This window comes from Thermobia domestica, chromosome 14 (assembly GCF_964235325.1).
Source record: "Thermobia domestica chromosome 14, izTheDome1.hap1.1, whole genome shotgun sequence".
Lineage (NCBI taxonomy): Eukaryota > Metazoa > Arthropoda > Insecta > Zygentoma > Lepismatidae > Thermobia > Thermobia domestica.
The window spans coordinates 31,395,269-31,412,726 of NC_137467.1; the positions used below are offsets into that span (position 1 = coordinate 31,395,269).

At 37.8% G+C, this 17,458-nt stretch overlaps 1 protein-coding gene and 1 non-coding gene across 2 annotated transcripts in view; both read right to left on the bottom strand.

The window, feature by feature from the left end:
* LOC145669609 (calcium-responsive transcription factor-like) overlaps positions 1-17,458 on the bottom strand; it is a 126,243-nt gene that overhangs the window by 40,398 nt on the left and 68,387 nt on the right. The window contains exon 3 of the mRNA XM_081737835.1: positions 8,919-9,009. Coding sequence (XP_081593961.1) covers positions 8,919-9,009 — 91 coding nt within the window. The remainder of the gene's footprint in view (positions 1-8,918; positions 9,010-17,458) is intronic.
* TRNAR-UCG (transfer RNA arginine (anticodon UCG)) lies at positions 6,183-6,257 on the bottom strand. The gene has a single exon. It is a non-coding gene; the product is annotated as a tRNA-Arg (tRNA).

The window sequence follows — 17,458 nt, forward strand, 5'->3', positions numbered from 1 at the left end:
CTATGTAAACTGTAACTGTCAGTATTAAGTTTCTGGTTATACGAAAAGGCACTAGTACCAACGTTGTATATTCTTGTATCTTGAAAGTACAAGTGGAACTGGAAAACACATTTTATGCAACATACTATTTCCTAATATGTAATATACAATAGCTATCCATTCTACACGAGTATTACTTATGGTCACTACCTTTTAATGAGAAAAATGAAAACGCTCAGATTCAAAGACGAAAAATAGATTTAATCTTTCAAGTACAATCCATTATATTCTATTATATTCATATAGCGGCGCCCATTTCCGTATAAATTTCTAGAGGCCCGTTTAAGTATGTGTGTTTCGTTGTCAGCACAGATCCATGCAGATCCAAGTCCTGGGGAGACAATCTTACTTTGAGGAAGCTGGGCACCTTTCCCTCAGAACTGATGTCCTGCATTCAATCATCCTTAGGACAAATTATTGATTCCAGGCCGGTACATTCAATGGGATTATAAGGCAATAACTCCCGGATCTCAGTTTTGTTTTGTTTAGGTTTCCAAAAGTTCTGTTGCAGAAAAAGTGTGCCATTGATCGGAATAAATTGAGGAGTTTAGTGCAATAAGCGACTAAGTCTGAAACACGCAGTTGGAGAAAAACGATGTCGAAAATTTAAGTAGTGTTTTTTCTTACATAAAACAACGTAATATGCAGCACTTTATTCCGATATTGAACTGAAATGTTACCAGGAGGCTAAGCACGCAAGGCAAAAGCCACAAATGCGTTTGATACAAAAAGGGCGTAAACTCGCATACGCCCTTATTATCAAACTTCTCAATTGTGATCACTAAGTCCAATGTCCTGTAAATAAGCTGGATTATTCAATCATGCGGAAAGAAGTATGATTTCTTCCAGTGCTCAGATTTGTTTAGACAGACGGTCACAGCGTTAGGAAGAGTGTTATCCTGTTTAAGGAAGGCCCTTCTTTGGCTGTCTCAATCCAAGCCAAAGCTTCATACATTCGATCGACTTATTACGAGCAGAAGTCGATCATCTGGAACTACGTAATTAAGTGTTCCAATAGACATCCAACCCATCTTGTTTTCGACCCTTCCCCACTTGGCACAGTTTCAAGAAGATCGCCGAGGGTACATCTACTGATTTCTGCAGTCTCAAGGGCGAATGAAAATAAATTTTTCATCGTACGTAACAATTGGTTAGATCTCTCGGCCATTAAACGAGTGATCGAGTTGTGGAAGGCCCAGCTGCTATTTTATTAACTGTCATTTAAAAAAAAAAAACAAGATCAGCCACATTAAGAAAGGCACGTATCTGCGGATAAAGACCTTGCAATGCACGGTGACGTTTGAGATACCCAACTTGGCCGATAATCTGAGCGTGCTTGTTCCGGACCTCGCTTCAAGGGCTTGGCGTACAAGATCTGGATCCAGCCATGTGCCTTCCGGAATGTGGTTGATCTCGAAAGTTGGTGTCTCGAAGAGTCTGAACCACTTTTACAACAGTTAATACGACAGCACAAATTTCATCAACAGTAACTTTACGTTCTGGCCATTTTTCCGAATGGAACTAGTAACTGCTCTCAGAGAAATATTTTACTATGTGAAAGCGTTTGACATTCAAATTTATAATAATTAGCATTATATGTATTATATATATACTGTATATATATATACAACATTATATATATATATATATATATATATATATATATATATATATATATATATATATATATACTGTATTTGCACAATGAAATTACTAACGTGATAACATGCATATGTATAAATCAGAAAAAATACTAAAGGACCAACAATAATATTACCATTAATCCAATGTTCTCGGGATTGCTGCCAGAGTGAGTGTTGTTGTGCTGAGCTTTCGTTACCATACAGCGGCAACATCTTCAGAGCTATGTGTTGGAGTGTGCTGGTCGTACAATTTATATTGTGGTCTTTAAGAATCGATGTGTTTCTATTGGTTGTTTTTGTTGGCCAAAGGCGTGCTCTGATTTTGCTGGTGGAAACTGCTCTCTGATTGGCTGATGGTTCTTTTCGTACTGAGAAGCTGGATCCAGATGTCAGGTAGATGATAACCTTCGTCTCTATTGATGGATGGCTTGTATGTACGGATGAATAGAGATTCATGTATTTTCCTGTCCCAGAACTGTTTGCTTTTCTTTAGTACTTCAATTTGGTCCCACATGGCCGTATGATTGTATTGTATGCAGTGTTCGGCTATTGCAGATTTTTCAGGTTGCTTAAGTCTGGTGTGTCGCTGGTGTTCTTTCATTCTGTCTTCAATGTTCCTTCCCGTTTCACCTATGTAAGTGGCGTTGTATTCACAGGTGATCCTATAGATGCCTGGTGTCTTTAATCCCAATGAGTCTTTTGCAGTTGGTAGTAAACTCCTGATCTTCGGTGGAGGGCAGTGTACAGTCTTGATGTTGAATTTCTTCAATAGTTTTGCTAGTTGGTTGGAGGTTTTTCCCATATATGGAATAATTGCAATATTTTCCTTGTCTGCCGTGTTGTCCTTTTCTGTGGTGCAATTCCTGCTACTGTATTTTCTCATGGCTGTCTTGATCTGTTTTGACGAATATCCGTTGAATTTGAATACCGTTTCCAGGTGAGACAATTCAGTGCTTATATTATCTGGATCTGCTATTTGGTATGCTCTGTGTATTAGAGTATTTAATACCCCAATCTTCTGTGCAGGATGATGAAAACTGGTCGCATCGAGGTAGAGATCAGTGTGCGTGGGCTTCCTGTAGATTGAATGGCCTAGACTTCCATTTGGTTTTTTGTATACGAGTACGTCCAGGAACGGGAGTCTTCCTTCTGTTTCTGTTTCCATAGTGAACTGGATGTTGCGGTGTATAGAATTCAGATGCTGCAGGAATTCGTCGAGTTTCTGTCTGCCATGGGGCCATATGACAAATGTGTCGTCTACATATCTGTAGAATACTGTAGGTTTGTATGTTGCTGTTTCTAGCGATTTGTGTACAAAATACTCCATATAGAAGTTGGCTATTACTGGAGAGAGAGGAGAGCTCATTGCCACACCATCGCTTTGTTCCAAGAAATTGTCTTGGTAACTGAAGTAGGTAGACGTTAGGGTGTGTCTGAAGAGATGTACTATATCCTTGCTGAAGTGCGCTTCCAGGAGTTTAATAGAATCTTCTAGTGGTACCCTCGTAAAGAGAGAAACCACATCAAAACTGACGAGTATGTCATCTGTGTTTGTCTTGATGCTGTGTAGTAGTTATACGAAATGGCTGGAGTTCCTGATATGGTGTGTACATTCTCCTGTTAGTGGCTGTAGCAGTCCTGTTAATTTCTTGGCCAGGTTGTACGTGGGGCCTCCTATGGTGTTAACTATGGGTCGTAATGGAACTTCTTTCTTGTGTATCTTCGGAAGGCCGTAAATCCTTGGTGGTATTGAACCGGAAGGTTTAAGTCTCTTCTTTTCTTCTCCATTCAGACTGGAACTTTGTATTAATCTGGAGGTTTTCTTTTCGATGGCCTTGGTTGGATCCCTGTTAATTTTTCTATATGCTGGATCTTCCAGTAGGGATGTCAATTTGGAGTGGTAGTCTTCCCTGTTGAGAATGACGGTCGCATTCCCCTTGTCTGCTGGCAATATTATGATGCTGTCATCTGCTCGTAGGTCATTGAGGGCTTTCCTTTCTTCTCTGGATAGGTTGTATTTCGGCTTCTGCTGCTTGGCCCTCATAAGGACCGTAACGGCTTGTGTGCGTATGTGGTCTGCTGCTTCATGGTCTAAGTGTTTTATTGCTTGTTCATATGGCCCCATGGCAGACAGAAACTCGACGAATTCCTGCAGCATCTGAATTCTATACACCACAACATCCAGTTCACTATGGAAACAGAAACAGAAGGAAGACTCCCGTTCCTGGACGTACTCGTATACAAAAAACCAAATGGAAGTCTAGGCCATTCAATCTACAGAAAGCCCACGCACACTGATCTCTACCTCGATGCGACCAGTTTTCATCATCCTGCACAGAAGATTGGGGTATTAAATACTCTAATACACAGAGCATACCAAATAGCAGATCCAGATAATATAAGCACTGAATTGTCTCACCTGGAAACGGTATTCAAATTCAACGGATATTCGTCAAAACAGATCAAGACAGCCATGAGAAAATACAGTAGCAGGAATTGCACCACAGAAAAGGACAACACGGCAGACAAGGAAAATATTGCAATTATTCCATATATGGGAAAAACCTCCAACCAACTAGCAAGACTATTGAAGAAATTCAACATCAAGACTGTACACTGCCCTCCACCGAAGATCAGGAGTTTACTACCAACTGCAAAAGACTCATTGGGATTAAAGACACCAGGCATCTATAGGATCACCTGTGAATACAACGCCACTTACATAGGTGAAACGGGAAGGAACATTGAAGACAGAATGAAAGAACACCAGCGACACACCAGACTTAAGCAACCTGAAAAATCTGCAATAGCCGAACACTGCATACAATACAATCATACGGCCATGTGGGACCAAATTGAAGTACTAAAGAAAAGCAAACAGTTCTGGGACAGGAAAATACATGAATCTCTATTCATCCGTACATACAAGCCATCCATCAATAGAGACGAAGGTTATCATCTACCTGACATCTGGATCCAGCTTCTCAGTACGAAAAGAACCATCAGCCAATCAGAGAGCAGTTTCCACCAGCAAAATCAGAGCACGCCTTTGGCCAACAAAAACAACCAATAGAAACACATCGATTCTTAAAGACCACAATATAAATTGTACGACCAGCACACTCCAACACATAGCTCTGAAGATGTTGCCGCTGTATGGTAACGGAAGCTCAGTACAACAACACTCACTCTGGCAGCAATCCCGAGAACATTGGATTAATAGTAGACGCCAGCAAAGCTTCAAGATCATAATAATATTACCACTTTTTAAATAATTTTAAATTACTACTTGCTAAGTATTTATTATTACTATTTTCATAATACAAACCGAAAAATAAAATCAAAAACTACGTTAAAAAAAAAAAAAAAAACGAAGACTCATCGTCGTAGACAAAAATTTCCTACTGCATCTCAGGATTACTTTTAGTACCAACAGGCTCACAAACATCGTACTTTAAAGAGCTTATTCCTGTGGTAATCTCATACGTTCGGGACCGCAGTAACTCAGTGATAAAACGCTCACTTCTGGTCGTGGAGTTTCCAGTTCGATTCCAGCTCACGCCAAGTGGATTTTGTGGTGGACAAAATTCGTATGCGTGAGTCTTGTCGGGAACTCACATTTCATCCCAATTTCTTCATTCCATCATTTCGTTCACAATCATGAAATGAGATGAGATGAAATCTTTGAGTTTAACGTCCCTCGTTTATGTTCTTTAGGCTAAGAGACACGATGATTAAAGCACGCGAATGATGATGGAAGAATTGGTGGAATGAGAAAGTAGGACGAAACGGGAGTACTCCGAGAAAACCCACGGGAACGATGTTGTCCACCACAAACTTACTTGGCCAGAGATCGAACCAAGGACTCCACTCACCAGAGGTAAACGCTCTATCATTGAGCCACCGTTGACCCATTCCTCTGGTCATGAGGTTACTAGTTCGATTCCAGCTCGCGCCAAATGGGTTTTGGAGGGACAAAATCCATATGTGAGAGTCTTGTCGGGGCTCTTCCGTCTCCTCCCAATTTCCTTTTTTCCATCATTTCTTTCATGATCAGATCATCATCACCGTCTATCATATTTCTTAACCGCAGAGCAAACATGAAAGAAATAAGAAAAAAAAAAAAAAAAAGAAAGTCATCGTCCCTCTTGTATAATCGTCTACAGTATTATATAAAGGTAACCACGAAAGTTCTGTCGCTTTTTGTAAAAGTCTGTGTTCACTTGGCCCTCACCCTCACACCGTGAGTTGAATGCGAATGGATTTTAGGATTTAGATTTGTGGGCTTTCGGCATCTAAGGCCATTTAGCCCTTCACGATTGGAGGGATGACGTCGATCGGGGAAAGGGAAGGAAGAAAGGATTGGGAAAGGAAGGAAACGGCCTGGGACCTATAAGTTAGGTACCACCCCGGCATTTGCCTGGTGTGAATGAGGAAAACCCAGGAAAACCTCATTCAGGGTGGCTGACCTGAAAAAGCTGTTACACTTTTTCGACCGAGTGACCCCACCGGGAATCGAACCCGGGACCGCTCGCACCGAAGGCGAGAGCGTTAGCGACTACGCTACGCGGGGCCTGAATGCGAATGGAGATGAGGCGAAGGTCAGTTCTTGGTGTGAGTATATCCAACGTATTTCCTGGTTGTACCAGTTCAGTTACACTGTGAACTTCCCTAAAAACAGACTGAATATGGGACTTCCACAGAGCGTCATAAGGGTGTGTATGCTGTACGAGTTCATACAGGTCAAACGCCGCTGCAGCGAAGTGGAAGATATATCAGGCCTTTGGTGAGGGTGTCTTGACTACGCGGACAGTGTGCAACGGTGGCTTAACAAGTTTAAAGACGGTGACGAAACACTCGAAGACGCATCAAGTGCCGGAAGAGCAACACATGTACAAAATGAAGAACTTCAAGCAGCAATTGAGGTGAACAGTGGACAGATGTGAAGAACTGGGACTACAATTCAGCGTGAATGGAGAAACCATTCGGCAGCGTCTCCATCAACTTGGAAAGCACTACAAGTTGGGTCGATGGATCCCACATGATTTGACTCCGGGCTAGAAGGCAACGCGAGTAGACACCTGTGCCTATTTGCTGTCTTGTCTATGGAAGGAGCCCTTTCTGGAGGTGTTGACATGTGATAAGAAGAGGGTCCTGTACGAAGGTCCACGGCGCCGTCATCATTGGTTAGCATCCCATGAACCGGTTCCAAACCAGCCGAAACCAGCACTGCACCAAAAGAAGGTCCTCCTATGTGTTTGGTGTACTGCTCGCGGCATTATGCGTTAGGAACTGCTACCAGCTGGTCAGTGCATCAATGCAACTGTGTACTGCCAGCAGTTGAGCCGTGTTCAAGAAAAACTCAACTCTGGAGTGGATTGAAACTCACTTCTGAATCGCAAAGGGGGGGGGGGTCCTGTTACAGGACAAAGCTAAGCTCCAAGTGGCTAGCATGTGACCCGGGATACCATTCTACGCCTTGGACGGGAAACACTATTCCATCCGCCATACTCCCCGGACATTGCACCGCCCGATTATCACCTGTTCCATTCCTTGGACAATCACCATAGAGGACGCCAGTTCAAATCTCTAGTAGAGGTGCAAAATGCACTTGATACCTTCTTGGCTTCACGGTCCACAAAGTTCTACCGTGGCGGAATCCATAGCCTTCCAGAACGTTTGCAGCAGGTCGTTGATGCTGATGGGGATTAATTTTGATCTTCCAGGTACGTCGTAGGTGACATATCGATGTTCGAAGGAGGTTGGTGAAAAAGCGACAGAACTTTCTTGGTTACCTTTATAGGTTGCTTATAGGTGATTTTTGACTAACAATAAAAACAACTTCTCTATTCCAATGAATGAACTGAACTAGACCACAGATACACTCTAACAAGGATACGGCTGCAACACTAAGCCCTGCATAAAAATACATATGACGAACTTAGAATTTTAAGTAGAAATGTTTTTATTTCTTTAAAATAAAATACAAGTGTAAGTAAGAGGGTCATTCCATGTCTTGCACACAGCGCATGTGTGACTGAGTGGTGTGATCAAGTTCAATTTTATGTTAGTTATGAGTCAAAGTTTGGGCTTGACGGTTGTGTTGTGTTTGCTGGTTCGTGTGGCTGTGTTGTGAGAAATTCAGTATAAAATGGAAGGCGAACCAGACTGAGGTCGGATTACTCATAGTGACCAGCGTTCCTATATCAAAATGGAAACTCTACGTGGAAATTATCTAACTGAAATTTACAATGCTTTGCGAGGGGTTTGTGAAAATAGTGTAGTGGATCGTAGCACTTTATCATGGTGATCAGCTCGTTTCCATGAAGGTCTTGTAAGCACTGCAGACAACCCAAGAGGTGGAAGACCATCAACTATAACAGACCACACCTCCGAGATTACTGTGAATGATATTTTGAGAGAGGATCGCTGAAAAACATGTGAGGAAAATGAATATGAGACCAGAATGTGTCACTTCAGTTTGCAGAGTCATTACTGAAAAGTTATGAAAATATGTGAAAAATCGCTGCCAGATGGGTTCCGCATGATTTGAGTGAAGAGCAGAAAGCAAGCCCTATCCATGGGTTCCGCATGCTGCCCTATCCACCAAATAGTCCTGATTTGAGCCCACTCGACTTTGATTTGTTTCCCAAATTGAAGAAATCACTCCGTGGAAAACGTTTCGATACAATTGACTAAGTTTTCAGTGTGGTGACCCGAGTGATCAGACAGCTCAACAATGAAGGTGTCCTATCCGGAATACAGATTTTACCAAAACGTTGGGAAGCTGTCATAAGCAAAAAATGGAGATAATATTGAAGCCCTATAAAGGTATTTTGTACAATAAATTATTTACTTCCATAATATCTTTCAGTGTGCAGAACTCTTGAAGTGACCCTCGTACAGCTTAAGATTAAAAGTAAGGACACATGCAAAATTTTAAAATATTATTGTTAGGTAAGTAAGTTTTTGTAACACACACTAGCAGCTTGCATTATTAAGATATTATTCCCAAGAAACTCATGATTTAACGATCATAAAATCTCTTTTCTCTAATTACGTTTATTCCACAAGGTTATACGCATTCATAAAGATGAAAATATTACCAAAACAAGACAAAGTAGAGGCCTTGTTTTGTTGAATGAAGATTCCCAAAATATTCAGAAACTAAAGTTCAAATCACTGGATTATCATCAGGAACACGGAGGTAAGTTTAATTTGAAAGATGAACCTTACCTTACATCGCTAATATCAGTCCACTCCTTCAGGACATCGTCTACTATACTGCTTAGTGAAGTCTCCCATAATGGGTCCTGACTTGAATTTCCTGCAAATGAAAATAAATAATTCGAATAAATGTATAAACATGTTCAGGTAGGAAGGATGGGAGAGTAAACATGGGTAGAAGTATGGTTTTGGGTATTGCGTGTAAGGCGGGGATGAGACACCAGCATAATAGACACTGCAAAAGATGCTGAAATAAAAATTTCTCCAGAAGAAGGTCCACTGCTAAATCTCCTATTTCGAAATGGTGGTTTAAGTCCGTGAAGTATGTCGTGTTTATATTATTAACCACCTTTACCTCGTATAACGTACTACGCTGAGTCACCTCGCACATACATTTAAATTATTATACTAGCAAAAACTGATTTTATTATCTATTCTAAACTAAAAGCACGTTATTTCTAACGTAACTTTTTCTAACACCACTAGTGCTCGAAAACTGAACCACAACTTCGAATTCGAATCGTGACATGTGAACTTAGTGAATTTTCTTGGGAACATTGCCGTTTCCTTTCCGATTATCACTATGTGTTCAAATGGTTAGCACAGTCCCGGTAGGAGTAAAGCATCTTCAATGCTATCCTAAAATGGTAAGGCAATTAAGGTATTATAAGTTGCCCTTTGAAGAAAAGACAAATATTCGTCTTTCATGTACTACTAAAAACTATTAGGTTATACATTTAATAGAAATAGTCAACTTTGTGATTCGTAATTTGAATTCCCTTATCTCTATGTCAATTTGCTTCTGCTTATGAGTACAGTTCCTAATAATATTTTAAATTTCTTCGAGAAGAAATGTCTAACAGAATTAAATATGTTTATATGGCAATTGAGAATAACCTTCGTCAAAATACAAGTTCTATGTCTAAGCAATATGACGTATTTAAATAACCAAATAAACAAAAATTGCCATATCATCTTGTAAATTATCTTTCGCTAAATATTCAGACCGTTGAGAAAAAACTTAACTAGTACTGAATTTCGATTTCGTGCAGGAAATGAAAAAGTACAGGTTCGTTTGTAACTTACACTGTTACAGAACAATATTTATCTTGTTTTTTTGGCACATACACAGGAATTATCATTAGGTATATCATGTGTGGTTATCGTCCGTAGCGACAGTATAAATATATGTAGAATGGTGATTTTTTTGTCACGTATGCATTTTTTAAGTCTTTGAAATCATTTAGTAGTCCGGTTGCTCCAATCTGATATCAATTATCTACATGCAATATATTCTCCGAATATACACTATTTTGTGTGCGAAACAAGTAAATAGAAACATAGCAGTAATATTTAACTTAAATTTTTCCTGTCCAAAATTCCCGTGTGTTTTGACGATCAAAGATATTCAAACAAAACTAAGAATCCTTACTCTTAATCCACAAACGGTAAAAACTCTGGTTTTTCTGAATACGGCAAATGTTTCTGAATAAAACTTCACAGTTTGGAGTGACTACAGATACACTCTAATTCTTGAATTTCCCGCGACCAAAATTAGTTTCTTTCTCCTCGAGTATGTGGCAAATATGTAAACATTTTCTTCCAATGATGGGAGAGAGGTGTATTAGCACAGGGTGTTTTTTTTTTTTCTTTCTTTTTTTAAATACAAGCAATTAATCATAGCAGTGAAACATACTTCACGGACAGCCTGTGGATCAGTACACACTTCTTTTGATGAACCTCAGCATTTTTGAAGTCAAAAGTATTCATTTTGCTAAAGAGAAATCTATTTGTTCTAGAATTTTCTTTCATGCAGTATTTTTTCAATCAAAATAATATTTTTGATTTTTCTTTTATTGGAATATGCAGAGAACTCTAACTTCATAATAATTCACACAATGAACATAAACAGGGTAAAACTTCATCATGTGAATATATATTACCATACTCTAGAACGAGCGAAAGAGTGCTAGACAAACCGAAAGAGGAAGATAATAAAGAAACCTTCTTAGAATTGGCAATATTCTTAATCAATCACTTCTAACATTTCATTTTCTCTTTTAAAACTGCGCTAGACAGAGTCTACAATTGCTAATATAAACAATACTACCAAAATACTGAAGGGGTAGAAGTAACAGCTCACTGAACTTTCTGTCAATCTTTGGTCGTTCTAGAGTACAGTACGAAGTAAATTTGACTAAAGTGATACTACAGTTTACTGAATAAAAGTTTCCAGAACCCTCTATTTTTTTTTTTTTTTCAAATAATTTCAATCTTGGACATGGCCATCCAAGTAACTGTCCAAAAAAAAGAAATAAAGCAGGCCTCAATTTCCGACATAACCAACTTAAAATTATACCAAAATTTCCATCACGTTATTTTGTATGTTACTTCAGAGATTTTTAAAGACAATGCCTACAGTTTGATACTTTAATAAAGGACTAGAATTCTCTATACTCTTTCACTTTATAATATAATAATTTCCTCACACAACTAAAAGCAATCCTCCCCCCCCAAAGAAAATTTACTGTTCAATAGATGCACTGCAACAATACTAATATAACATTTCCCCATCAACAGTGCACACCAGATGCGATTTGAATATGTCTACAAAACAGATAAAAAAAACTTCTAGTAAAAATATTAATTTATTTTAACATGTATTCATGTGATGCTCACTTGCTTCAGGCACAAAGTCCAAATTTCATAATATGAGCAGGACGATTCATTATAATGATGGTAAAGAAAAAAAGTAAACTATTTTACTTTTATCTTTTGATCGAAAATACATGAAGAATAACTTTTAATGTCTGGTAGTTCTAAGCTATAAATAGCCATGTACGAACATATAATGGTTCATGAAAAGCAACATTAACAGTACATCGATGAACACGATGTTTCATGACCACCACTTAATGTGCGTTACACATATTTCTATTGTATAATCTTTTTCTTTATAAATCTAAATAAATAGTGTTAATATAAGGTTCTGTTCAACATGATTTGACATCCGGAATTTCATTCCGGGACAAAAATTACGCTCCCAACAATTTCTTTGCGAGATGCAAAAGTATCTTGATGTCATTTCCAAAATTTGAGAAAATATGGAGTTAATTTCGAGCTTACGAACAACAATCCAAAAACCCAGTATTCATTATATAGATAGAGGCCAAAAAGCGGCTTCACTCACTAGTTCATCCATTGTACAGTGGAAGTACTCATTACTTAAGTTGTGAAACTACACTGAAATATCCAACAAGTAGGTAACAACAGGATCAAGCTATACAGAACAGCCAAGCTCAAATATAATTTAGGCTATGTTTGTACATAAGGATGATGTATAGTAATTCAACTAATTCCCAATTCCTACAATTAGTTTCCCCAGAGGAAGAATTCGAATCGCAGAAACAGAAGAAACGATTACAGAAAAAGTTATATTTTGCTAAAAATTTAAAGAGTACTTACCTAGTTTATTCCCCCTGTAAATGCCCTCCTTGTCTTGTATACAAATTACCATCATTTCATCTAGATTTGGGATAAGTTGCAATGGCCTCTTTTGGGTCAGTTTTACTCTAATGGAGGTGATGATATAAAAGTTTGTGTAGTTGTCATAAATTCACTGGTCTCAATTCTGTAAAAAGGTTTGTTTTTCTTTCTTCTTTATTCCGTTAAGGAAAAGGAATGTCACTAGTGAAACAAGCGAACGGTGCTGTTCTTTCAGTTGTGTTCATAAAGAAGAAATTTTAAAATCTGGAGGCTCGGCTGATAATGAAGTTCAGCAACAATTTAACGTTGACTACATTTAAAAATAAGAAGAAACAATATCCATTCATAACTAGCATTCGTTTCTCACAGGGAAGAATACGGTTTGTAAAGCCGGAAACTAATATCATAGAGCCTGAATTCCTTTTAGGAGCACAGGTTTCGAAAATGGTGAAACACGAATTTTTTTATTTTTAGTTGAGTACAAAACAACGACTTTCACATCTGCTACTAACGCAAATCTTCACACTGAGCATTTCAAGAATAAATAATAGGAAATCTTAATACTATATAGACTGCCTCCTTTAGGAGCAGAATCTTCTGAAACGCTGAAACATGTATTCAGTTATAGACACTCGTGAGATACTCCATTCCAGAAAAAATAAAGCAAAAAGTGAACCTTGGTCTCCCCTCCCCCCAAAAAATCTTTTCTTAAACCCCTACTTTTGTGACAAAAGGAGCTTCCTCCCCCACATATTTAGCTATAATACGAGAATGATTCAGAAAGTAATGCCTCCAAGCCTACTACTTGGCCAAAGTACTGCAAACATTTTGAACTGTTTATTATTAATGCACTGATGTTTAAGCTATAGAATGTCACTTGTTTCACATCTTCCTATCTCTTCTCGTTCCTATGGAGCAATCCATGGCATTCAGTGGTGACGTCCGGTTGAAACAGCGGGCTGTAACTGAATTTCTGCCTGTGGAAGGTTCTGCGCCCAGGAACATTCATCGCCGGCGACGAGTCGTGGATACAGTATTACGACTCGGAAACGAAGCGTCAGTCGATGGAGTACCGCCACACGTCCTCTCCTCCGCCAAAAATGTTCAAAGTTGTCCCATCTGCTGCAAAGTGTTGTTGACTGTCTCATCCTGCTTATAGTCCGGATCTTGCGCCTGCGACTTCTGGCTCTTCTCCTACACTTAAGGACCAACGCTACAGTTGTGTTTTTGAAGTGGAAGCGGCAGTTAGTCAATTGGTCGCCAGCAGCCACCACAATTCTTCACCGACGGCATGAAAAATCTTGCTTGTTTCACTTAGCGCAAGTGTGTTGCACGTAATGGGGACTACGTTGAAAAATTATGCCACCATTTGTAGCTAACATTGCAAGCTTCCCACTGATACACGTATCAGTGCTGTCAAACACAAATAAAGAAATAATCATACTTTCTGAAAAAACCTTCGTAGTATGGCCTGGCCGACGATAAGTGAGTCACTCTTATTCTTTTCTACAATAGCACAACTTTTGAGCTAACAAAACTGAAAAACTGGAACAAGTAACAAATCCGTAACTAAAGAAAACTTGTATCACTGAAACAAGCAAGTTGAATGCACATGCATAACTTGTCTAAATTGTTTCACAGTATGAAATAATTTCCCTGCTTTTGAAGGACCATAATGTGAACTCTTTTGAGGTGTAAGAATAATTCATACCATTTCAGGCTGAAAACGGTGAAAAATAACTGAAATTATCTGCAGTAGAAAATATAGTTTGCTTTGTTCTACTATACACAATCGCAGAAACTTTCTACTGAAGAGCTTTCATGTTCTTATTATATTGAAGATTCAATGGTATTTTATTTCCAGTTCACTGATCGCGAGTTGGACTGTTTAATTCATTATTTTACTTTTCAAAGATAGTTAATCACAAGATTTTTTTTTTTCGTACAGTAATTGAGGTTATTTAGATTGAAGCTTGTAACGCATAGAATACGCTGATTATTAGTACAGGATATGACAAATAATTCTTTAATGCACTGAATCTCATTATGTCAATCATGACATCCGATCACAGAGCAATTGACTCAAAGCAATTCCCTGAGCACTATTCTGTCAAAATAAATTTGATCAACACAGATTATTAACCAGTCAAGAAACCTGTTTCTTCATATAGCTTACGCTACCAGACAATGTGATGGTTTGAAGATCGAAAACCTACACAAGGAATCATTTCTCGGTGGGACATTGTGATAATTCTTGGCGGAACAGTTAGGAATACAATTTACTCAAAAATATAGTTAACGAGGAGATGCAGATAATACTAACTTTTAGTCCGAACCAATAGTCAATAAATTATTAACTGTTACTATTTTAATAAGGACATTTTATTAGTTGTATACTCCTTTATATGGGTTCCAGTCATCCGTTAATAAACTGCCCAGTTTGAACAATTTGGAAGTAAAATATTCTACATTCAAAGGGATGGGATTTTCCCCAGTGAACACATTTCCAACTTCAGATATCAAATACTACTTCAAAACTTCTCAAAGTGTATTTTTTCTCAAATTTGTGTTTTACATATATAAACCATATGCAAGGTTTAAAATAAAATAAACGTTATAACTACTTATCAGCAATCAGCAGAAGTATGTCCAATTTTTTTCTTTATGGTAATTTGCAATAACATATCTAAGAAGAAACCTAATGCTTGCAGTAATATAGTTTTCCGAATGGTAACTTTCCGTGTTATAATACACTCTCTGAAGCATTAAACGTGCTGGCATCTTTTCATTTTAATCCCTAGTGCCAATAACTATTCACTAGTTAGCGTACGCTCGTTCGACGTGGGAGACCTAGATTCGATTCCAAGTGGGAGCTCATGCCATTTAGAGCCCACGTTAAGTTATAGATCTACGTCCCATACAGCCTCGACGCTGAATAGGATGCTAAACTCCAAATCAACCAATGAATGAGCAACATGCATAACTTACCAATCAATAGACAAACAGTCTTTTACTTACGTAAATAAACTGTTTCAGGGTTCTTTACTTAAGTCGAATCTTAACCATAACCCAAGATCTGTAGTTAACATGTATGAAAAATTACTATTTACGGTAAACGGCTGAACAATAGTTAATTACCTGTATTATGTTATTTCAGAGATAAGTATCATTTGTAAATTTTAGTTATTGAGTAACGAGAATTTCTTACATCATTATAAATTTACATATACTGAATTTATGTAAATCAAGGACTATCATTATACCGATGACAATATATACAGGAAAGCCTCATTATCGCGGTTTATAATCTAATACCCAAATTCTAGTTACTGAGCATTAAATTCTAACTATTGCGGCTGCGAGATATAATCACTACATATATAACTAGAATAACATTTCGAGTCTTCACTCCCTACATAGTCTTTATCCGACGAGCAGCAGTACGAGTGAAATTGAAAATTCGTATATAAATAATGACATGATCAAAGAATAATGCTATTTAAAAATAAATAAATGAACCTTCATTTTTATCTAACACGTTTAACTTCTATTTTAAAAATCAATCATTATGTAAAATTTGAATAATAGATTTAAAAAATCTTTAGCAATGATTATCCATTTTATAAGGATTATTTATCCCGATTATCGCAGCATCTTTCATGCCAAAACTAAGCTAAATATTCCAAGTATTCGTATACTTATGATTAAGGCACGGATTTCTATGGGAAAAACTTCGGAAACATGCAAGAATTTACGTCCTAAAATTTGAGAGAATGGCATAATTTTAATCACGCTCGACTCTAGCCATAGGAACTAAATACACGATTCTGATTGGTTGAAGTTATCTGTTTCTTGCCACGTAGCATACATATAGCACAAAGCAAATGCTAGATGCTGTTGGATCTCGTAGCAGAGCGGCTAGTAATGAAAATCGTTTTTGGCGTGCGTTCAAACCCGGCCCAAGGATTTTTTTTTTAATTTTCATAACATATTTTTTATTAAAATAAGGTGAGAATAATACTTATTTTCCCTTTACGTAATATATGATGCTCAAATGGTGCTTTTTCCAACATCTATCTACAGATTTCAGGTAGCTCTTATAAACGATGACGTTATAAACCAACAGGTAAATAAGAAGTGGAGTCCTCGCGAAGCGAGGAGGTAGTTGGGAGATATAGAGGAGGAGGTGGTGCCGGAGGTACCAGAAGGGGAAAATCCTTCGCACACACAACTTTATTGATAGAAAAGTGATTTACTTACATTACGAAACATAGCTGAGCGAGCGAAGGGGGTTAAAAGCCCCGCAGGGCTCGTTTTGTTCCACTTTGACCCCAATGATAATAACATGTGACATTATCTCGCACTCGGGAGGTGCAACTTTGATGTAAATCTAACCTCACTTGCTTCCTTGTGAGCAACTTAAAACAGGTTGCTAGGCTAGCGTGTGAAAAAAAAATATATATGCAAGGGAATGATCTACAAAAGAATGGCAATTTAATAAGAAATTCACAAAGCTTTTCTTTTGAATAAATATTCTCAAGCTCTAAGGCATCGATTACAGCAAACTACATATTACATAAAGAAACAGGTTAAGTAGCTCTCTCCTCTTTGCCAATACTGGCAAAGATATTTTTAAGCAATACGTCGAACTTGCCTAAAATATCACCACAAATAGGCTTTTATATCACTTTGGACCTAAATATGACCTAAAATTAAATGCAGTAATCAATTAAAAAAACGTACTTTTGTATTTACAAGAGTGTCAGAAATGTCTTTATATTTAGTAAGATATGTATAATGGTGTCAGGATTAAAAATGTTACGTCATAGAAATACGACCCTTACTTATGTTTAATGCATGGTTTGTAAAAACAAAAGTTCTCTTGAATTTCAGTTACTATTGTTCATTTGTTTCCAAGTCGTAATAAAAATAAATAAATTCTGCTAAAATCAGAGATCTTCCTACGAATTTTGTCATTAATTTGGTGAAAAAATCTTTTTTATTCTCGCTATATTCTTGAGGGAACCAATCTTGGAAATTGCCTTTCCAGTTGTAGAGAATCT